The sequence below is a fragment of the Aquila chrysaetos genome, chromosome 5, assembly GCF_900496995.4.
Source record: "Aquila chrysaetos chrysaetos chromosome 5, bAquChr1.4, whole genome shotgun sequence".
In the NCBI taxonomy this organism is placed as follows: Eukaryota; Metazoa; Chordata; class Aves; order Accipitriformes; family Accipitridae; genus Aquila; species Aquila chrysaetos.
In genome coordinates this window covers 25,888,859-25,912,679 of record NC_044008.1, presented here as the reverse complement: position 1 = coordinate 25,912,679, position 23,821 = coordinate 25,888,859, and the positions used below count along the sequence as shown (strand labels likewise).

The 23,821-nt window shown below is 39.5% G+C and overlaps 1 protein-coding gene across 3 annotated transcripts in view; it reads left to right on the top strand.

Moving 5' to 3' along the window:
* Positions 1 to 23,821, top strand: part of CPED1 (cadherin like and PC-esterase domain containing 1) — a 185,282-nt gene that overhangs the window by 140,181 nt on the left and 21,280 nt on the right. For all 3 annotated transcript variants that reach the window (XM_041123298.1, XM_030014960.2, XM_030014959.2), the window contains one exon: positions 17,303 to 17,420. In XM_041123298.1, coding sequence (XP_040979232.1) covers positions 17,303 to 17,420 — 118 coding nt within the window. The remainder of the gene's footprint in view (positions 1 to 17,302; positions 17,421 to 23,821) is intronic.

Genomic DNA, 23,821 nt, shown 5'->3' with positions numbered 1-23,821 from the left:
TATATTTACAGCCCAGAGTAAAAAGATTTTTATTATTTGGGGTTTTTTAATCTATGAAACAGTTGCCTACAGTGGAGCAGAATCCCCATACCAGACAAACCCCTACTTTAGAGTTAGTCTCTGTTTATCCCACTGGAGATTTTTTACTTAAACCACTAACTGAACTCCCATCAATCAGTACATAAAGGATTTGAACCTGCAACTCCTACATCTCAGCACTACTCATTAGGCTCTTAGAGATTAGAGAGATCTCTTAGCTGTGTTTTCCACTGGGCTTAGTCTGGCATATGAATTCCCAGAATATTTACTAATCAGCCTCTGCTGACAAAATTAGAGGAATACCTACTTCTAACTTGAATCTCAACACCGTTAGGTCTCAGGTGGTTGTGTGCATGACAAGCTACAGCATAAAAAGCCCTTAGGGTGCAATTGGCCTGCAGCACTTTCCTTCTGAGGAGACTGAGGGAGATGGTCTTTTTTAACCCGGAGCGCAGAAGGTTCCAGGGTGAGTTAATAGCGGTCATCCTATCTAAGAGGAGGTTGCCAAGAAGAGGGAGCCAGGCTCTTTCCTAAAGAGGTGCACAGCAGAACAAAAGCTGACGGTCATGAATTGAAAGAGAGCAGCTTCTGGCTGGGAACCTGTAAGGGAACATTTCTCACTTTTGAGGACAGTCAAGTGGTGCAGACTGCAGAGGGGGGTTGTGCAGGCTCCGTCCTTGGAGGTTTTCAAGACCAGAATAGTCAAAGCAACCTGAGCGACCTGGTCTGATCTCATAGCTGAGTCTGTGTGGAGCAAGAGGTTAGGTTAGAGACCCCCTGAGGTTCTTTCCAACTGGAATAGTTTTGTGACTCAGTGATTCTGTGAACTGTATGGAAGAAGCACCACATTTTCAAAAGGTATAAAACAAATCAGATGTGCTCTTTGACTGTGGCAAATTGTTATGATGTGGAAGATTGAAATCTATATATGTTATTTTACATTAATGATTAGAAGTGCCTTTTCATTTTGAAATTCTGTCATTTGACATCTGAAGTAACTAATATAATTTACAAAATATGAAGAGTGTTACAACTGTAACATATAAAACACAGATGAACATACCACAGCCTCAAGGTAACCCATTTCTTGCTTTATAAGCCAGAAATACTTGTGGGAGTATCCTTATGTTCCAGAGCGCTACACTGTGCAAACAGATCTCTGCTTTTAGTTGACAGATGTGGAGCAAAAACATGTGGTCAGACAACCCCTTAAACACTGCACATGTGGATGTTGCAAGCGGAAAGTTATTCCAGATAAAATCACTATAAAGTTATGATCAGCATGCTTTCACTCCATTTGTCACTTTTCTGACAATATGTCATGACTTGACATTGTATTTTTTTGATACCATTACTGTCTGTGTGAGGAAAGCCTTGGATAAGCAGCTTGTACTTGAGAAAAGAAGGACAAGCAGATCTGAAGAGTTGTTCTGTTGGAAAAAAACTTATGTATGTGAACTATATCTGGTTGGGTACAAAAATGAGTGTTCAGAGAACTTACACCTTGCTTTAGCTCCTGGCATTTGAGGTATTCACTATTAAGCATTGTGAAAGGATAGAGATTACTTTTGGAACTCACTGTATTTGCTGTGGAGAGGTACTCGTTAGCCTTGTGGACCTTTGAGATAATTGCACTCAACAGCTGCCACTGAGGTCAATCAGAAGACAGGAAAAAAATATCTTGGGAAATGTCCAACTTCTTGTAAAAACTGGTTATTAACGGCACACTGCCAGTGGACCACCAGCACTCATAAATAATGATAGCACCTCTTTCATTTGGCTTTAACTCAGAACTAACTTCACAACTTCAGTCAGTTACTGGAGGGTGAGAAAGGCAGAAGAGGACCTAGACACCTTTTTTGCTTTACAAGAAGTGCCTTACAGCACATCGAAGTCTCATTTACATGAAGCTTCTCTTTTGCACTCTGATATAGTGAAGGGCTTTATACTGTTTCACCAGGAGAAAGCAGAATCTTCCCCAAGCCATTGAACTTGGCAATGTGAAGGCCATTTGGAGCCTCTGTGTGTCTGGGTTTTCATAGCTGCGTTGAGGTCATTTGTTAGACCTGCGTACCTTTTCATTCCCCAGTATCCTAGACGCTGAAGTTCATCAGAAGAAGGTTGTTTAATCACCATAATCTCTGTGTGGTGGTCTATTAAGATCAGCCTTTGTATGGACGTTTTGCAGTGCAAAATGGTAAGCTAGAGTTTGTCTACTACGTGTTTTCTTTTTAGTTCACTCTATGTGAAAACAGTAATGCAGTGCTTTCAGACTAGCAGCCAATGTTGTTTCCTTCTGTGTTGTTCTTTCAACACAATAGAAGGCAGGTTTAATATTGCAAAATAGAGGCATTTCAAAGTATTTCCAAATATTTTTTAGCAACTGCAAGCAATTATTTAAGCAATTCTATTCAGTTGTCGTAACATGGCACATCTAGACAGCCGTGTGCCCTAAGAAAAAATTTACTGTTCATTTAACCCATATCCTTCTCTTTTCCCTTTCCCCTTTCTGACCTTCCCTGAAGCTTTCTTACTGTCTTTCTCATGTTGGCAATATGAAAAAATAATTGAAAAGAAATGAGAAGTTATCAAACATGAATACTTTCCTACAAGTATCCTCCCCCAATTCAGTCATGCAGAACTGCCATTTTTATGAGAGAAAGGGGTATTAGCAGCTGAAGGATAAAGATCAGTATGGTAGAATCAGCACCGCAAGATTACTCCACATCTGTGTATTTCTATAAAAAAAGACTGTAAAGTTTATACAATCTCTACTGTTGTCAAATGATAAAAAGGCTGTAGAAAGGATGTGGAAGGAGGGAATTAAAAAGAAGTAAAAGCAAGATGACAACATCCTTGCACTAATACTTAATTTAACCTTTGTTAAATTACTACCATGTATCTAATACAGATTACAGTATACAGTATATAATGGTATCTAATGTATGCTATATCATAATACACTGTAATCTAATATTTGCTGGAATAGATCCCTTCTGTTATCTCAGTCCTTTTGTCTGTAGTACATCCTCTAATTCTGATTCCAACTGGAAATGTTCTCATTTTCTGCAACAGCCAAGTCTGCTGCAAGGCCAGGGTCTCCCTGTCCCCAGTAAGTTCTGGCAGCCCTTCGCCACATGGAAGAGAGCGCACACTGGAGGGAATCTGGGCTGTGTGTTTGGTTCAAGAGTTGTAGGGGTTTTGCTGACTTACTAGTGGGCAAACACTCTTGAGTAAAATTCCTGTTGCAAGATATCCGGTATCTTGCTGAGGAAGAGTAGGAAGATGAAAAATAGCTGGTTAATGGCTAGGAGTATGGGCAGGCTAAGAGCAATCCATCAGCTGGACTGTTCATCTGTCTAGGCAAAAATATTGAAACAATAAGATAATATTCAATCCATGGTTCCAGAGCTTCTCAGGGGGCATTGCCTGTAATCAAATAATCCTATCAGTGAGAAAAACAATGTGCGTTATTATGTGGGAAGGTTTGCCATGGGATGTGAATGTATCCATGCCTACTCTGCTGAAGGAAAAACTTGTTCCACATCTCCAGAAACCTGAATTTACAGCAATTATTTTTACTAGTGGTCACAAGAAAGTTAAACACAAAACACCTCATAGGCTGGCTGACTCAAAATACCTATGAAAGGTGGCAGAGTCCTTATGTCTATACAGAGTTATTTCTTTGAAGTGCTGAATCTTGGCGAGTGTAGGTTGGGTCACCGCCTGGGCCTGCAGTGTTGTCCAGATCCAAGTGTAGCCTCTGTCCTTGCAAGAAAAACAGTAGTTACCATGTTTCTGACATTTCAGGGGGAGCAACCTGAGTCACTTTGATTCAGTCATGTTTGTAGTGCCGTACTGGCTGCATTATTTGCCTCCTCATTACACCCCAGACCTGAAGTGAATCACAGAAATCTTCCAGATGTCTGTCTATTAGGGAGAGTAAATTGCTGTATAAAACTATTTGTGTAGGTCAGGGGAACTTAGGTGATGAATAAGCTGTAATTAACTGCCTTAATACATCGTTGAGGGAGACTAAATTTCGATTTTTAAGGTTTTTTTCTATAGCCACTGTGCTCCATCTTTGTGCTAATGTGATCTCAGTATTGACCAAAGCAAGGCTTCAGCTCAGCATCACTTATCAGGCCTTGTGCAGTATAATAAACATCATCACTAAGCACATTATTCAGTTTTCAGAAGTAATTAGTTGGTTTTTGTGAGGGGGGCCTTGTTCAACTAGTGGCTGCTTGATTACTTTAGCTGAATGAAAAGGACATGCAGTAGTAAATTACTGCAAGCAGGCTGTTGGGGAAAGCGGGGAGAATTCTAACTTCAGTCTGCTCATTTGGCACTAACTGCATGCAATCTGTTTCTGTCCATGTGTGAAAGCTACCTGCATGCAGTCTGCTGTTTGGTAAGCCATCAGGCTGTAAGGAGACTGCATTTTCAGTCTGCTATACACCAGAAGGCAAACCTTTAATCAGTGTCTTTTGAAAAAGATCATGATTAATAAAAATCTGTGAAATTCACTTCTGTGATTATAGCAGCAAGTGTGCTGCAAATTCATTAGAATCAATTTTGACCCCATTATAGTTTAGAAAATAAATTACTACATGGCCAGATTTGTAGGTGTTCTAGGAAAACAAATTTGCCTGTCTTACTCCTGTCTCCCAGCTGTGTATATTAAATGAGTATCTGGGGATATGTAAAATTTAGTGCTGGACATAGCTATTAGACAGCAAGGAAAATATTCTGACTCAAAGGTTCTTTTGAATGAAATATGTATTTATTTTCAAAGGCAAATCAGTCCTTCATTACTTCATTCTTTTCATGGTAAGCCACAGTGTTGTAAAAGGGAAGTATAAATGATAACCAGATACCATCTATAAATACATTTGTCTTTTCTGTTTTGATACAGTCTTCATTGTGTGCATTGTCCAAGAAACTTTAATCTCGACTGATGTTGACTGATTTCCTTTTAAGTATTGTATTTTTACTGAAGCTTTTAACTGAAGAGGAAGAAAGGAGAAAAAACCCCACCACTTCTTAAATCTTCACATTCTCTCACTCTCTTTCATATATAGAGATTAAAAGTCATAGTCTCCCCTTCTGCACTACTGTAGGTTTGTACAGCACCTTCTGAATATAAGTAGCTTCAATCTGAGTTATGGGTAGTGTAATAGAGACCTATCCATGTAGTGTCTATCTGTCCTGGACATTTGCACAGAGACTTTCTCCAGTGTCATTTACACATTCTTAGCTTTAGCCCTCACATTTCTTTGTGTATGCAACAAGGCTCTAAACTTTACATCAGTAATAGTTTTTTCATAAAGTATTTGCTGGTTACAGTTAGACAGATTTGTGTAAATGCTCTCTTTCTAAAAATATAGCCTCTCAAGATCTTTGAACTTGTCTCTTGACTCACTTAAACAAAGAGCCTAATGTCTCAATAAGAGAAGGGTCTGAAATTTGGCAGAAAAGCCTCAGAGATGGACTCTCCATCAGAGATGGGCCCTTCATCGAAGGCCGCTTTAAAACCAGAGCCAAATACAGAAGGGTCAGGCTGCTGCTTGTGGGGCTGCCAGCTGCTATGACCTGCCTCCCACTGAGCTGCCGGGAAAGCGCAAGGTGTTCGGGATCATCCCTGCCCAGAATGGGGGCATTGCAACCAGCGCACCTCTCTTTCACATGCCTCTTTTCTTCCTGGCACCTTTCAGGTGAGGAGCAGTAGTCGCCCAGGTGGGGAACAAAATGGATGTCCACAAAATGGACATCCCCAGGCTCAGGTCTGGCCCCATGGCACACCCCTGTGTCCCTCTGACCATCTATACCTGGGCGATATTTTTCAGTGCAGACTGGGCATTGAGCAGACAAACCATTTGTACCACTCTCACTGGAGAGCAAGCATAGGTCCTTTTGCCAGGGGTACTGCTTTTTGAAGAGGAGGGCGTTCAACTCTTGGGAGTTGACTTGAATGACTCGGGTGTTCAACACAGCTGCCCGCAGGATCTGGCCCTGTGTGTTCCCTGGGACACCATTAAAGAGAGCCAACATCAAAGCGGATGGCTGCACGAAGCTGGCCGTGTGCTCAGGCTCTTCAAACATGTGCATCAGTGCAGACTGTAAATATGCAAAGGGAAATACCTCCTGTTGTCCACCAGATACAAGTGTGCTTTCCATTACAGTGAAGCCTCCACACATATGTAGACTCTGTCTTTACATGAAAGGCAGGAACTCGCTGGGGTTTTTGGCATTGTCTGGCAAAACAGTTTCAGAAGTCTTCCACTTGGTGTTTCTGAGCCTATGTTAGTGGCTTCCTCAATGTTCCCCAGTCCATGCATGGCTCTGATGTGTATTCCAAGACCTAGTATGCCACGGAGAACAATTTCTATATAAAACAGCGTGTGCACTAATTCCTTAAACAAAAACCATTTCAATTCACCCTGCAGCCAACATAACATAAATAAAGTAATAAACTTTTCTGGCTTTTTTAATGATTGTATTTAGTCAATTTATTTTTTATTTCCTTAGCTTTGTTTTTGTCTACTTCCCCAATGTAACACAGTTCTTGAAATCTTGCTGTCAGTCCATCCACGGCTCACTATTACCTTTTCAATCCTTTAGGCCAATTTAAGCTCAATTTAGATTAAGAAAGGAAATCCCAATGTTCCAATTTTTTTTTTTTTTTTTTTAAATGAGAAGACGAAAAAAGAAGCAATATCATTACTGCTATTGAACTGGACTTGCAGAACTTAGTTCTTTTGCATCCTGTTTGGCAGTCACCAGCTTGCTATTCATCGTGAATATTTTGTTGAAAAAAAGGCAGTATTACATTCCCTTTCTCATGTTCAGGGGATGTGCAGGAGAAGCCAGGGCAATCAGTTCAGAAGAGAGAGATTTAAGCATCCTGAGGCCTAGGGATAAACACCATGTCCAAGCAGTGTAACTAGGCTCCTTATGCATTGTGTAGGGAGTGTTAGTGAGGTAAAGCTTGCAGAGAAAGGTTTAATTTTTGTTTTTATAGTAGAATATCTGATACAACTGGGGGAAGAAAGCACACACAAAAAGGTGTCTGAGTACAACCATTTTTTAAATTTTAAATAGAAGACTTCAGCTTGTAGAAATAAGATTCTACATGAGCCAGCACAGTGATTAGGGAGTCAGATGTATTGCCATGCAGAAAATTGTACAGAAAGGAATGTATCTTAAGTGTACCTTTCTCTGGGAGTTACACATCCAGTCTTGGGTTACAGGAGAGCCTGTCCTCCGCTTTGAATTGCCACGTGCTCTCTCAGGGAGCTAAGTACATACTTCAGTTGGTCCTTTCTCACATAACAGTTAGCAGGGAGCCTGGCGGTGCTCCCTCCGTCCAGTTTCACCCTACATTCTTTACACACATCTAGCCTGCGGGTGAAGCAGGTTCAAGGCTCCTTACAAGTCAGGATTTAATTGTATGTACAAAGCAAATGCAAACAGCTTCCTTGGGAGAGACTGAGACAGAACTGCCCAGAAAAGCCTATAGCCCACTGACTGGAAGAAAGACTTTGGGAGCTTGAACTGAAATCTCTGCTAGAAATCAGTTAAAAGAGGCAGTTTAAACTGTGTTTGTTATATCACAGGGAAATGTTCTGCCAGGGAAATAGCGGTTAATGCTTTGTGCACCTCACACTCCCAGTGGCATATCTTGAGGATACCTATCAAATCAGACACTGTTGTCAAAGGTGGTTTTGAACTCTGTTAGGGCTAAAGGGGCTGACTAACATAGCTCTGCTGAGCTATGGGTGGTTTTGCCTATGCCCGCTAGAAGAAACTTAAGCACTTAGGAGGATGGTGGCAACTGAGTTTTGAGATGATACATTACAGGTGGGAGTGGCGTTGGATGGAGCTCCAAGTCATCTACCCAAGCTGATACAGAAAATGAGAGGCAGCGTTGTGAATTGGACCCAAACATCCTAAATGTTTGACACTGTCCCACACGACATCCTTGTCTGTAAATTGGAGAGACATGGATTTGATGAATGGACCACTCAGTGCATAAGGAATTGGCTGGACAGTTACACTCAAAGGGTTGTGGTCAATAGCTTGATGTCCAAGTGGAGACCAGTGACAAGTGGTGTTCCTCAGAGGTTAGTATGGGGACCAGTGCTGTTTCACATCTTTGTTGGCAACATGGACAGTGGGATTGAGCGCACCCTCAGCAAGTTTGCCAATGACACCAAGCTGTGTGGTGCGGTCAGCATGCTGGAAGGAAGGGTTGCCATCCAGAGGGACCTTGACAGGCTTGAGAGGTGGGCCCATGTGAACCTCATGAAGTTCAACAAGGCCAAGTGCAAGGTCCTGCATATGGGTCAGGCCAATCCCAAGCACAAATACAGGCTGGGCGATGAGTGGATTGAGAGCAGCCCTGTGGAGAAGGACCTGGGAGCGTTGGTTGACAAGAAACTCAGCATGACCTGCCAATGTGTGTTTGCAGCCCAGAAAGCCAACCATATCCTGGGCTGCATCAAAAGAAGCATGGCCAGCAGGTCGAGGGAAGTGATTCTGCCCCTCTACTCTGTTCTCGTGAGACCCCACCTGCAGTACTGTGTTCAGCTCTGGGGCCCCCAACATAAGAAGGACATGGACCCATTGGAGTAAGTCCAGAGGAGGGCCACTAAGATGATCAGAGAGCTGGAGCACCTCTCCTAGGAAGACAGGCTGAGAGAGTTGGGGTTGTTCAGCCTGGAGAAGAGAAGGCTCCAGGGACACCTTACAGCAGCCTTCCAGTACTTAAAGGGGGCCTACAGGAAAGCTGGCGAGGGACTTTTTACAAGGGCGTGTAGTGATAGGACAAGGGGTAACGGCTTTAAACTGAAAGAGGGTAGATTTAGATTAGACATCAGGAAGAAGTTCTTCACTGTGAGGCTGGTGAGGCACTGGCACAGGTTGCCCAGAGAAATTGTGCATAACCCCTGTCCATGGAAGTGTTCAGGCCAGGTTGGATGGGGCTTTGAGCAACCTGGTCTAGTGGAAGGTGTCCCTGCCCATGGCAGGGGGGTTGGAACTAGATGATCTTTAAGGTCCCTTCCAACACAAACCATTCTATGATTCTATGAAATCTCTCCTTGGAATCTTAAGCTCAGTATGCCCCAAGCCCTAAGTACAGTTAATAGATGTTCTTGCAAGGTCTACAGGATTTTGTGCTAAAAGTGTGAAAGAAGTACTTTTGGTACAGTACACCCTGAAACACTGAGTTCAAATCCACAAGCCTTGTTTACTGCGAAAAGCAGCTTTAACAGTAGCTTTAGCAGATGTGTAGCTCACTGGACTGAATCCTTGGCTAACATATGTTTTTCAATGCATTGCATTCATTGTCAGAGTATCTCAGTTTCAGAATTCATGAATGAAGAGTAATGCTTTTTAACTCATTCTTTTTCTCATACCTTACTTTCTGAATGTAGTGATAGCTGTTCAGTCTGAGAAGTTCTGCTGTGTTCATCATGGCTGTGGTATAAAGGTCTTAGTCTAAAATCAAAGGGACAAGGCTAGAGCTCAAGTGCCTCTTGCACATAGGAAGGTGTAGAGTATAGATCTCTCTGCAATGTGAACTGTGAATGCCATATACCCTGAACATGGGAGGGTAGAAGAGAATGCTCCTTAAAAATAGCCACAAGCCCAGCTAATATAGTATATTTTTTACCTAATTAGTAGGGAAAACAGTCAGGGCCATATCAACACTTTATTGAGAGAGAACCATAAATACCTAATAATTCCTTTTGTTATCACACAAAATACTTGCTTCTTGCACTATCAAAGTACATGGTTTTCTCAAGCTATTCCCCATTTTCAGATAGTGGAATTGGCAAAATTCAAATCCGTTCACATTTAGAGCTTGCACTGGGAAAAGACGGGGGGAAAGAGGAGGACTAAATGGGAATCCAAAACTGATGCAGTTCTTAAAGGGCTCCAGGTCAACATTACTGTGTCACTTTTTAAACTAAAAAAACACCAGAACCTAAAATAGCAAAATGCCTCTCTTTAGCTGCTATTCCTTGTTCCTGTTTTATCTTCATTTTGAGGGAGGAAGAAACACTAAATACTTTTCATTCCTTTTTTTCTTGCTTTGTATTTTTAGTTTATAAAGCATACAAGCTGGAAATCATCACTGTTCTTCCTTGGGAAAAACATCATTAGTTGCATTAGGAAAACATGTTTGCTAAGAAAGCAATTGAAAAATCCATGCAGATGTTAGCTTCAAATACTGAAAAAAAAGCTGTAATTATCTTTAGGTACAGTTTGAAATGTTTTCCAATACTTATGTTTACAATATTTTATTCTTAATGGAGTTGGATTTCACATTCAGCTGTCTTAATTCAAGTAATTCTTCTGCATCTCTGAGCTGTTCAGAATCATAATTCACAAGTCCCGGCTAGATTAAGAGTCATGCTTTTTAGCCCTCATGTGAATATTTCTGTTCTATGGTTCACAAATGCAGAACTTTGAACTATTGACTATTTGGGAACAGGAAGGCAGATAGGGAGTCTAACTGACATCGTGTGCAGTATTAAACATGATGTAAAATGGAATTGAATCAAAATCCCTCATAGCTTGAAAGAATTCTTTTATGTTCTCCACACACATAAAAGATACTAAAATAGTGATATGAAACTTGCAATATTTTCTCTTGCTAAGTAGTGCTTATTTCTCAGAACAGTTTCTTAGCTTTCTGTGAGGTTAGCATTCTCAGTGCAGAGGAAGCCACTTTGCATCTGCTTTAGTGTCAAGATGAAATTTATTTGTCTACATAATCTGTATGTGCTTTGAGGCAGTCATCTCTGTAGAGAGGCACCTCCTGGGATTTTCAAAAGCTCTTTAGCAGATAGTAAAGATATTGTGTAGATATGACATTCTTCCATCACTGGTTAAAGCATGTGACATTATTCACAAAAAAATTTTCTATGCAGAAGTTTGTGACTGAGAGAGAAAAATCCTGCAATTCATGGTATGCCTTTATTCTTAAGACAAAGTAATAAGAATTATAGCAACAACATGAATAGCACTAGTAAGAACTTGAAAGCAATTTAGACTGATGGCTGCACTTCGTCCACATTTCAAACTGTTCTCTGATGTCTCCACCATGCCTTGACAATATGGCCAGTTTCTCAGTTTTTCATATCATTCCCAGTCTCCTACTGATGTCTGTGCACTGCATGTTCCAGCCCTGGGAGTGCCCAGGCTCCTTTTCTAAAGTGTTTTTTATGGCCCCTACCAGATCCGTGTGGAGCTGAGCATCACATAGTCTTTTAATGTGTTTTTTGTGACAGTGCCTTTGGGGTCATTGGGGAAATATTATCCCATTTTTGCAGATGGAGCACATTAGGTTCCTTACAAAACACAGTGGTGGCAGTTTCTTTCCATTAAAACATAGTTGCAACACACAGGCGTATTACTGCATCAGTTCAACCCATTAATCCTATATTCTCTGCTTAATGGATTTGTGTGTCTTTTGATGTAGGCTATGTCTTCATCTATGTCTTAAACAGTGCTTGATGAATAATAATAGTCATTGTTTTCCAGCCAAAAGCAGTAGTGAACTGAAATTTCTTGGGAGACTGCCTATCTCCTTGTGAGAGCTTTCTAGACCTATTTTGTACACCCAGGAGTTTCAGTTCAATCTAGTTAATTTGGGTATTGAACTGAACCAGCCTGAACCTCTGAATCTTTGGAGGTTCATCTATCACTGAATAATGCAGCCGAACAGAGGGAGACAGTTGAATAGAAGTCAATATGCCAACTGTTCCTTCATTTATTACTGCCATATTAATAAAGTTGATAGAGTGGAACTAATCCATCTGCTCACAATTTATTCCCTAGCAATAAGATACAATTTCACTATTTCATGAGCTCACTCTTTGACTAATTTTATTAGAATTCCTTCCATAGCATCATTTTTAATCATTTTTCATCCAGTTTTAGTTATGTGTAAAACACTAGAAAAAGATGGACTAAAGAGACATGAAAGGATTTCATGAGAAACTCGGGTCAGCTTAAATAGAACCAGATCAAATAAAGTTAAGTCAGCGAGCCTACAAAGGCCAGCAGAAAAGCGTTCAAAATTACCTCTTTCGCAGGAAGCTTTGTTCTGTCACGTCTAAAATGTAAACAGTCAAAAGAAATAAGGCGGCCTGGCAGCATCATCAGATGAGGCAGGGCTGCGGTGCCTTAGGGGAGGTGGCTGGGTGATCTGCCAGGCTCACGGGCAGCGCTGCCCGGAGGGCTGCAGGGACGGAGCTTGGTGGATGGAGCCGTCTCCTCCCTTCCTTGCCAAGAACTAGTGAATGAGGTTTATCTCATGCACTAGTTCCCTGACACGTGTGGGCTCTGGATGCTAAAAAGATGCAGGATTTTGGCTACATGTTGGTTGTATGCAATGCTGTAATGAATTCCTGTGAGCTTAGTTATATTTCTCTTGTTGTTTAGTTTAAAACATTCTGATATGCTGATCCTTTCTTAGTCGGGTGGGGGTAGTCTTCAGTGATTTGGGCTGGGTGCAATTTCAGATATGAGTACCGAAGCAGAAATTACCTGTTTCTCGAAGTGTTGAGCCCACTATTCCCATTGATTGCTATGGGGTTTAATGCAAATGCAAGAAGGACTTTTACTGAGAAAGCTGAGTGTAGAGCCTAGATACAGCCCCCCCGGGTGGGAGTTTCCAGAGCGTTCAATTCATTAACATAAATCTACTTCCACTGAAAATGATAGTTGTAGCAACAGCTTTGAATGGACAGAGTTGGGTTTTTCCAGAAAAATTCTGAAAATCCTGACAGCAGCTGTAGATGCTAAAAGTAACTTTATTTTTGTAATGTGGTGCCCTGTCACTGCTGGAGCACTGACCGTTCAGATGAACACAGATGAACAATTTATCCCTACTCGATATGACTTTTCCCAGGAAAATCATGGCCTTCTTACCTTCTCTCTTTTTAACTGCCTCCAGTTTGGTGGAAGCTTATTGGGTTAATCTGTAGGCAATTACTGCAATTTCAGAGTAATCATTCTTTCATTAGGGTGGAGGTGGGAAAAAGGTACAATAGCAATTAAAAATCCATTAATAGTTAAGTTAGATTTCTTAATCTAAAGCATAACTGCAACTACAACGGAATTTTCTATATGACATTCATTCTGTGATATTAGCTGCATGAGTGTGGATCATCTTTATGCTGCTTTGGTTATGTCTCTCTCTCTCTCTCACACACACACATCTGTATGATTTTAAAACTGGTATTTTTTTTTAATATTTATGTACACCTGAGTGAAACTATGTATGTATATGTATATGCATATGCATAAGTATATAATTGAGAGGAAATATAGTGCGGTTATTGAAAGCTGAGCTAAACAAACAAAATTCTTATTAAATCAGGCACCTAGACTCTAAATAAGTGAAATAACATATGCATTAATAGCTCCAAATTAATAATTAGAGAAAACTGTAAAGTAGCTGGCTCAGAAATCTGTGTGTTCTCTTAAAGGCTAAAACTATGAAGAATCAAGTTCACTGTAGTGTAGTCTGAACAGAAACAATTCTCATTTCACACAGCAGATGGACTCCAGAAATCTTCACTCTCTAAGTATCAACTGATGTTGAATGAAAGCTATCTAGATGTACAGAGGAAAGCTTTATTCCTTTTTTATTTGCTAGTGTCCAGAAAATCTTCCGTAAAGATAAAAGACAGTTTATTACTAAAATGCCAAACCAGTCTTATAAAGAGTTGATTCTAACTGTGCACTGAAGTATGTAACACAGGGGAATTTTTCTTTTGATTCTAGTCCAGACATTTCAAGGGCCTTTTTATGTCTGCCTTCTAAAAATGAAGGTTTGCAGGGAGAGCAGACCAGAGCAAGAGCTATCTTTTAAGTTTACATGTCTGGCTCTCATCTTTGCCATGAGTGATCTTTTGTAAACATACTTAAGATCACGAGATGTTTCATCTTTGGGCAAGGCAAGAAGGATGTCATGTCACTGCAGTACCTGAAGAAAACCTTAAGAAATCTGCATGCGGTTAGAAAAGCCCTTAATGTGCCGTACATTGGTGGGGCTGTGGTAAACCTCTAGCTGTCGCAGATTCATTTTGCACATTATATTAAATATGTCAATAATGATAAAGGATTGGCCTCCCACAAAAGTAAAGATGAAACAAATAAGTCTTGTTCAGTGATTCACAATCTCTCATAACTGTATAGTTTTAGATGTGAATTGCACATTAAACACAAGCGGCGTCCTTTAAAATTCATGGTTTGCATACTTTGAAAACACAGTGAAGTCAAAGGGAATCAGTGATGTAGTTTGACCTGCGTATTGATTGTGATTGGTAATAAATCAGCCACATGAAACTGTTGTTAATGATATTGTCCAAGGAATGCAATTAAAAACAATTTTTGTTTGTTTAAACACATACCCTGGGCAGAGGTATGAACAAGAAAATCCCTGTTAAGTTATTTTACAGCACTATGTTGAGAGCAATGGCAGCACATTCAGGAATTTCAGGCTTTCTTGTGAAGTCCTGTGCAAATTGTTTTACTGCAAGGTAGAAGCTTTCTGATGTTAATGTTAGTTGAAGTAGTACTGTCAAATAGCTGTACAGTGTGTCCAGACCCAGAGGCTCCAAGACAACATCACAGTTTAACACTAGAAGATACCGTGCCATTCATTTTGACATAACAGCTTTCGCTAGTTATAGAGCATTAAGAAGAGAACAGGACAACTGTACAAAAGAACCCACACATATCTACCATTTCTCTGACTTTTTGTGCACAAAAGTGACCTTAAACCTTTGAAGTCATTTTTTTTTTCCATCATGGAATTTAATGAGGTCAGAATAATTGAGATCAGAATAATGGTGAGACAACTATTTCACTTTGGGTTTTGATTGCATAATCAAGACCCACCTGTATTTACTAAATTCCAGCATGGATTCATATGTCCATCTATATCAGTGGTACATATCTTACTAACTACCAAGTTTCACCTTGACAATATTAGGACATAATTGTCATTTGCTCATTGGTCCAATTTAGGCATAACATCCTAGATGCAGCATAATTTCATGGAAACAGTGAAAGATATTACATGACAGATGCTGAACCAATTTTAATATCATTTTAGAAAATAAAAATAGAAATCCGCATACTTCAGTGAAGAAAAGACCAATGAAATATTTTTTACTTTTTGGAGAAATTACATTTTACTATTCTTTTCGGTTTCAAGAATACTCCTTCTTGAAATGAAGAAACTCCAGTAAAAAGGTGTTTCCATTTGTGTAGTTTGGTTGTAACTAATTAGTAGTACTAAGCATATGCAATTCTTTAAAAAGGCAAATTTTGAATTATTGAACATTACCATGACTACTATTCCATTTAGCCAGAAAGGGCCACAACTGCATTTTTCATACAGTATTTAAAAATAAAAGCACATTAAATAATGATTGCCATGGTTAAATTTTTATAATATTTTCTCCTTTTTCACAAAATGATCTTTTTCACTATTTTAAGTCCCAGTTTTATAGCTTTTTGGTTTTAGTGAAAAAAACCCTCATTGTGTTCTGGCAAGCTTATCAGAATACAGAAGTGTGGGTGAGACAACGAAATATGAGATAGTAGACACTATTTCTTAAGCTAACGCTGACCCCAGAATGCTCCTATCTTCTGATGGAACAACTGGCAATAGCACCAGTTTGGGCAATGCAGTATGGAGGATGAGTATTTTTACAAAGTAATTTGAAGAGAAATTCATCTGAACTAATGTAGATATATGCCTCTGAATTGTTCTAAACTCTTGTTACAGTTGAGGGACAAAGGCATTTTTAGGATGTGATTCATTTTTTTCCTGAAGTGAACATCTAAAACAGATTAAAAATGTGTCCTAGCAATGCAATTTCTCTGCAGAAACGATAAAGAAAAACTAGAATGAGCAACCCATGCAGCCATAGGTGCTGTAGATGCCTAAAATTACCGAAAGAATTGCCAGATGTCACAAATGCTGCAACGTCATTTATATCATGTCACTGGATGCTTGAACATTATAACTATAAGGCACAAAGTTGAAATAGCCCATTACTTAAAATATAAGAACCCACATGTGCTAAAACTTATGGTAAGGAATCACTATTTATCTGGTTATTTCGTCTGAAATTTTGGGGAGCTGACAGCACCTCTGGCCTTCCATAAAGAATAACGATCAAGTTTTCTAAAAGCCAATAACACTTTTCACTTGCAAATTTTAAGAAAGTTATTTCAAATTGATTGATTGGTATTCCAGGTTGTTACTGCTAATTTTTTAGGCATCTGGCATTAATTAATTCTCCTGTACGTTTCTGTTAATGCCTATAAAATTTATCAGAAATTACCAAAATATGAGCAACTCAGCTCCTTATGAAGTGTGTTTACAATGTATGCCATTGCATTAGTGGTCTCTAGCTCTTTACTACATTCTGTTGATTTAATAACCAGTCCACATTTCTGTATCCAAGCATAAATATAGATAAAATATTTCTGTGTTAATTGTGGGTCTTAGTGAACTCTTTAGTTAACTAGAACGTGAAAAAAAGGTCAGATTCTTTTCTATGAAGAAAATTAATTAAAAGGTGAATGTTTTTAAACATAAATATGTCCATTGTTTATGTTACCCTTATGGTAGTGTCTGAGGTTTACTATGGATTACATCTCACATGAAGACCCACAAGGAGATCATATTCATAGTTCTATTAAATCCTTTCCTTCAGTACCCCTAATAAGTTTTTGTAACCATTCTACTAGCTCAAACATTTTCCCCTTGAAATTTTTCTTTTTTCTTTCTTTTCCTTTATGCACCTCTATCTCCTGAAGCTAATTTGGGGCATGTCATCAGAGAAATGTATTCCGTATGACTGCAGATATGCATACAAAATTGCTAAGGGCAAATAGGTAGAGCTTGTACAATAAGTAGAGACAACGTGACATTACAGGGATGTTATATATATTTGCCCTAATAAATTTTCTTATATCTTTAGCAAATGTAGTATCTTGTACATTTACTGGGGATTGGGATAATTTATTACAAAACCATTGTCTGAATGGAAAAAGGATCCTAAATTTCATGTTAAAAATATATATTGAAGAGCAAAGGATGAATGAATTGCAGAACCAACCCCAAATAACCTTTTTCCTCTTTAAATGTCCTTGAAGAGGATTTCAAAGTCATATGGATGGGTGCAGTGCTGTCATTTTCACAGATCTCATTTTAATTCAGGACTGTGGTTCTCGAATTCGTCCAGAGGAGTCCTGTGGCTTGCAGCCTCTGTCTCCTGAATACCTCTCAGCAATTTCACAGACGGTGTTTAAAACCTGTGAAGCTGGAGACACAAAAGGTTTGTACTTAATCCTCTTTCTTCTGAGAATTAACTCATGCACCTCATCAGAGTAAAACTAGAAACGTTTCCTCTTTTCTACGGACATGCACTAACCTACGCACACTAAATTTAACTAAGCACTTTTAATAGTTATAGATTTTTTAAATCAGGTTAGTTTATGTAACAATTTTTTGTTTAATAAGTTTCTAATCAGTGATCCACCACTGCTTGTGTTATTGTCATGTAGGCTTTAAAATGCATTGAAATATTTCCATCAAAACCATTTAAAATAGAAGTGCTTTATTCTAAATGGAAGGGATTATCTACTCAAAATGAAAATTAACTTTAGAAAAAGAACACAACATTTTCATCTATTTGAATTTTATATTTCCACTTCTATATTGGAAACACAAAAACAATTTACAATTTCAAACAGTAAAGTATGTGTTTTTACATATCTTGATACCTTAAAAAACAAGGTGGACAAATCAAACATTATACAATAACTAATACAATCAAGACATCTCTCTGGTTTATTGAAAACCCAGATTACAACAGATTATTGGACAGGTATTCATGTTTAGGTCACAGCTGCATGAAGGTATATGCAAGTGCACTTTAACAAATCTGAGTAATCCCCAGGACTGCTCAGGTATGCAGTCTTATTCATAGCTTAAATTGTTGCTGGATTAGACAATAAGTAATTTTGTTCAATTCTTCATTAGACAAATGAAAAAAACCCCACACTCCTGTATGGTCTACTAACAGAACTGTATTTTTTATCTTGCCATAGATAAGAGCAGCTTCTCACAGCACAATTTGCACAAACTCATGGAATAATCAATACAAAGTAAAAGGAATGTGGGAACTGCCTGAATGCATCACTTCATGTGAAACAGAGGCATATATTAATTTTGTGTTATATGAAGGGAACACGCAAAGGAGACACTGTTGTTACCTAGCAGTGTATTTTAATCACACAGCAAGTTGTGAATCATAAAGAAGCACAACCCATCCTATGTAACTATATCAGGACATAAAGTTCCTGACTAAAAAGCCCAAACCAAATCCGCAGAAGAGTCCTTCTGGGGCAGACAGCCTGTTTCTCCTGATACATAACATGCTTCCTCTGAATACTGCATCTAGCTACGTGAAGCTGAATATAAAATATCTTTTACAGCCTTATTGCGAATAATATACACAATCAAAATGGAAACAAACTTCAGGAGATGTAGTCTCAAAGGACAAATGTATTAAACAGGGAAGAAAAATTTCTGCTTATAAAGTGAAGATTGCCAAGAGGTGTCTAATGACCCTAGAACTGGGGTTTGCAGTATCTGGCAACAAGTGGCTATATAGTTTTAATGTATGTCACAACTTCCGACTGGACCTGGAAAGCATGGCTTTTTGTGGAAAATCATGCCAAATTTGTAACAACCGAATGATATCCTAATCCTCGCGGTGAACATTTTCCTAACACATATGGGAGCAATTGCAAATTCCCAGCTAAAGCAGCAACATCTCTACTTAAGTAAGTTAAATTTTCAGAGAAGCCAAGCAACGTCATTTCCTCTCAGAAGAAAACTCAAAACTTCTGCAGAAGTAAGGCAGCGTCATGCACTGTTCTTATGCCAGGGAGCAGCTTAGTTGTATAGGGATACTGACGTACTATCACAGCAAAATGTATCTGTGCTGGCAGACGCTGGTGTTTGTGCATGCGTAGGCAGAGGCAGAGCGGCAGAGGTAGAGATGAAACCTTAGTTCCTCTGACATTAAGGGTAGAACTTAGAAGTCTGCTTTGCCATTCAGTACAACCAGGATTTCACGCCTCACTTCTAGTCTTTTGATGCAGTGCAGAGACAGTAGTTCAGGGTCTAACCAAAGGCAGAACTGGCTTCCTCCTGTCCTAGTCACCATGGCACTAGTCTTTGGAGGAAGCTCAGCATTTTACCAAATATGCACTTAATTTACATGATTTCTTTCTCTCTCTCTTTTTTTAAAAATCAATAAACACAAATTGGAATATTCAACCAGGGAAGTTTCTCTCTTCCATCTTTTTTAGATCGTGGAATGAAATTACAGTTTTCATAGCAACAAAAATCCTTTTCCCTTCAGAAAATCCCCTTTGATTCAATGGTGTTTGAACGAGGCTATCACAGGAAAATTAGGTCTTTCATCAGTATTGCTGTGTTATCAATAATACAGAAGTCAGCAAGCATTAATCATGTGTTTGGCTCTTCAGAGAGAGAGAAAATTTGATAGAGACCATGAGGACCCCAAGTTGTGCTAAATTCCTGCAGGTGAATTGGCTGCTGCAGTCTGTGGAGATTTGGTCTGCAGACAGTTACAAAACCTGGTGGGTAAGAGATCACAGCTTCACTTCTAATGTTCTGCCTCATGGCTGTGACATGCACGTTTTAGTTGTATCCCACTTTCCACACTTTCTACAACTGTATCCAGTTTAACATAATTCTGTACAAGCTCTCTCTTTGCATTCGACAGCTATCTGGATTTGGGTCCAGCAGGGACATAAACTGATGTTCAACCAAATGAGTGTCTCCTTTGGTTACAAACAGTAAATTTCAGTTTGGACATAAGTCTGTAGGTCTAAGGCTATTTATTCTTTAGCATCAAAATTGTGTCCTTTTAAAAATAATTTTAGTTTTGCTTTTCATAAATGCAGCTAAAAGAAAAAGAAAAAAATATTTCTATAGCCTATTCAAGGAGAAGAAGTTTTTTAAAAGTCTTAGGGTGCCAAATAGATACCAAATGTAAAAGTAAACTAGTCATAAATCAACAAACTATCTTTAGCAGCAGTTTAGGTTAAATATTTAAATTTTGAGCTGTCAGTTTAGAAAATTCTTCTCTTTTTATATGGATAATTGTTCAGCACTAGAGAAAAACTTTGATTTTGATCTTGAAAGCAAAATATGTGTTTTTGTGGCTATGACAATGGGAAGGGTTGAATAAAAATAAAAGAGGCTGAAAGAAGAAAAAAAACTATCAAATTAAGTGTCAGCCTTTATTGGTTAAAACTTTTAACTTTAGGCTAATATGTTTTAAATACAAAGTAAACAGTCCTAACAAATTATTTTAAAAGTATATTTCTTTTCATGCCATTTTAGGAGAGCAGTCTTTGGGAGTACTGGCAGTGTTTAATCTCATATCTTAAGCAGAAGATTTATGTATGCGACTGATAAATTGCTCTAATGAGCCAAAAATCCAGTTTACTTTCATTCTTCCTGTGGAAACCTCCTACTTACAGGCTTTCATAAAACTTTGTTTTTACCAATTTTTAATTTGTGAATAAACTATCAGCAGCTCTCTCTTTCCTGCTCTTTCATTGAATTGTAGGTAAACTTTCCCTTGCCTGTTAGAGCCAATGATAACTCTTTTAGCTGAAGCACCACAAAATGCAGGCTGATGGAAATGGTGTTGAAAGCTGCATTGTGTGCTGCTACCTTATATAAATGGGGAAAAAGCAACTTATAATTGCAATAGGAAATAAGCTTAATTTCCAAACTAATATTGATTGTTTGCAATTTTTCACTGTTAATTGTCGTGTTCTTTTACATATGAGATTCATTTTATCTTTTAACACAATCTTATTTTTGAAAGTTAGGAATGCATTGACTAACTGTCATGAAGTTACAATAGGAAAAGTTCATAATATTTGGATTAAAAATGTGTAAATCTACATGCCTCATTTAAAAAATCTATGTAAATGTAAAAACTACAACTATTCTGTTAGCATTAAATGTCAGTGCTTCCTATAAATATGAGTTTATCTCCATATATCCTTAATCTCTAATTTTTTTACATTTGCCACTAACCTTTAGCATATGCCAAAAATGGTTCTATTTTTTTCTTAATATACCTAGAGAGCTATTGAATATAAATCAAACAAACTATTTGAAGGAAGCTTTTCAAAAGGTACTTATCACTTTCTGTTGCCAAAGTTTAAACTTTTATTGTTCAGATGTCTCAGCTTCTCAATATTCATTTTATATAGTTCTACTTTTCTCGTTTATTACCTAAAACCAGATCAGCTCATAAATGTGTGGGATGTTAAGAAGAAAATTCCATAAAATGAGGGATCTCAGATGTTGTAGACATTGCCAGAACTTTTATGTATTTGGTTTGAAAGAAAAATTACAACGTCAGGGAAAAAACTGCCCAGTTTTCATATAATTTTTAAATATAAACCACTGCCCAAACCAACTTTCAGATCATTTATGAAGAACGCTACAGTAGTGGCAGTCTCAGAGTCCAGACCTCAAACCAACCAACCATTCTGTCCCTGCTCTGTTACTGAAAAGGCACAAAGCAATAAAAGGTATTTGCGTGGCACCTATTGCCGCGTTATCTGAGACCTTGCACTTTTCTGTCTCTTCGTACGACTGCTACGAAGCTGGGAATGGTCCTTTAGCCGTGGATTGCAAAGGGGGTGCGGAGGGAGCTGAGGGCAAGATCCACAAGTGGCGACAGAAATCTTGGGGGTCAAAGCAAGCCTGGCCCCAGTGGTGGCCAGGAGGCCACAACCTCGAGCGAGGCACCTCAAAGGCAAGGGAGGGCCGGCCTGAGGAAGGGGTTCACAATGGCCAGCACTGGAGGCTGCAAGAAAGAGGAATTGTCTAAATTCAGCCCTCGGTTTCCCAGCTGAGCAGGATATTCAACTGGAAAAGCACTCCCTGCTCCAGAACCTGGTTATCCACTGTGTACCTTTAGATAAAGATTCACTTTAACCCCTAGATAAAAAGTCTACATAGGATCTTGCCCAGGGACCAAAGTTCAGGTCTCTCTTCTCCCCCCCCAAATTACCAGGCTACAATCATGCTATTTTCCTGTCTTAATGAATTTTGAATTTTAAAGTCGTCCTCAGCTGATAAGAAGAGTGGGGAGCGTTGTCCTTAAGGACAAACAGCTGGGTGATTAGGACACAGACAATGCAAGTTTGAAATTCCTCTGAGCCAGGGGCGCTGGGCAGCTCCGTCTCCCCGCTTGCACCCTACCACCATGGTCCTGAGCATCCCTCCTTCCCCGCCTTCCTCCATCCTGAACCGGGCTGCTTGCCCAGCGGCAGCCTTCGGGAGCCACCCGCGCCCGTTGGAACCGGGGGAGCTGGGTTATGCTTACTGACCCACAGCGTGGCAAAGTCAGTGTCCAGGCTTTTATTTAGGTTCAGTCTGCCATTATTTGCTGCACATCATCTGCAAGGGGAGCTGAGGGTGGGGTGAGCGTGTTCTGCGCAGCGCAGAAGTAGCGGCAGCTGTGCAGGCTATGCAGCAGATGGAGCTGCGGTGGGATATATTCTGCCCTTAGATGTACCAGCGCGGGCTCCCATACAAACAGTTCTTGGTGCTTTTATTTGGGACTTCTTTATCTGCTAAGACAACTCACCCTGCTACTTGCCAAAACATATTTGCTTGGGACTTGCTCAGTGCGAGCGCAGGCTGCCTCCCTAGAAATTCCCTTGCTCCTGAGGTAGCAGCTGACTCTCCCAAGGCTGCTGGGATCCTGCAGGATTGCTTTGGTCAGCCTCCCACTCAGTCCCGGCCTGATAAAAGTCGATAGGCAGCAGCCTTGGTTTTTTGCTCCGGCTTCTTGTGCAGCAGCAATCTATCACACCCAGCTGGCTGTGGGGCTGCTGTCTGGTAGCAGTGACAGTCACAAACTCTAAGGCCAGGTCTACTCTGCAAACATTTGCTTTTGGAGCTGTTTGCTGGGCTGCGGTGAGAAACCCCGCTGTGCTAGCAAGGCCTGATAGCATTGACACAAGGACCTGGGGGCCTCCCTGGTGTTCCTCGTGTAATGCCTTTAATCAGAGCAAAGGCAGGTTTTGCTAGCAGAGCTACATAGACGCTGGGAAATATTGTCAGGATGGTACACCTTTGTGGGCTAGAAAAAGCATTTCTTGCATTGATCTGAATATAAAGGCAACTGAAAAGTTTTCTGTCTTCCTTCAGAAGTTAAATCCCTCAGACTTCCTGTAGGATTTTGGAAATGAATACCTTTAGAAAACCAAAATAACAAAACCATTCAACCTTAGGTAAGAGATGCCTAAAACCCACTGACTTTTGGTAATCCCACTTTATGCTCCTGATCTGCAAAATCATTTTTAAAAATAGGGATCAGGCTCTAATAAATCACATAGGTTATTCATCTCACCTTACTTTCACCTTCGAAATGTATATGTGTAACCTGGGACAGTCCTCTGAATTCTCACAAGTTACAGAAATAAGTATTTTCGAGGGGAAGTCAGCCTCTCTTGCTTCATTTTTCTATCAAGGGGCTCTCAAAGTCTAGCTTCAACCAGCGACCCAGCTTTTAGATGTTTAGTTGTAGATAAGAATGAATCTTGTCCTTAGACCCTTCTGAATGTAAATATTTTCTTTTTGCATTCACCCTCCTCGCCCCCT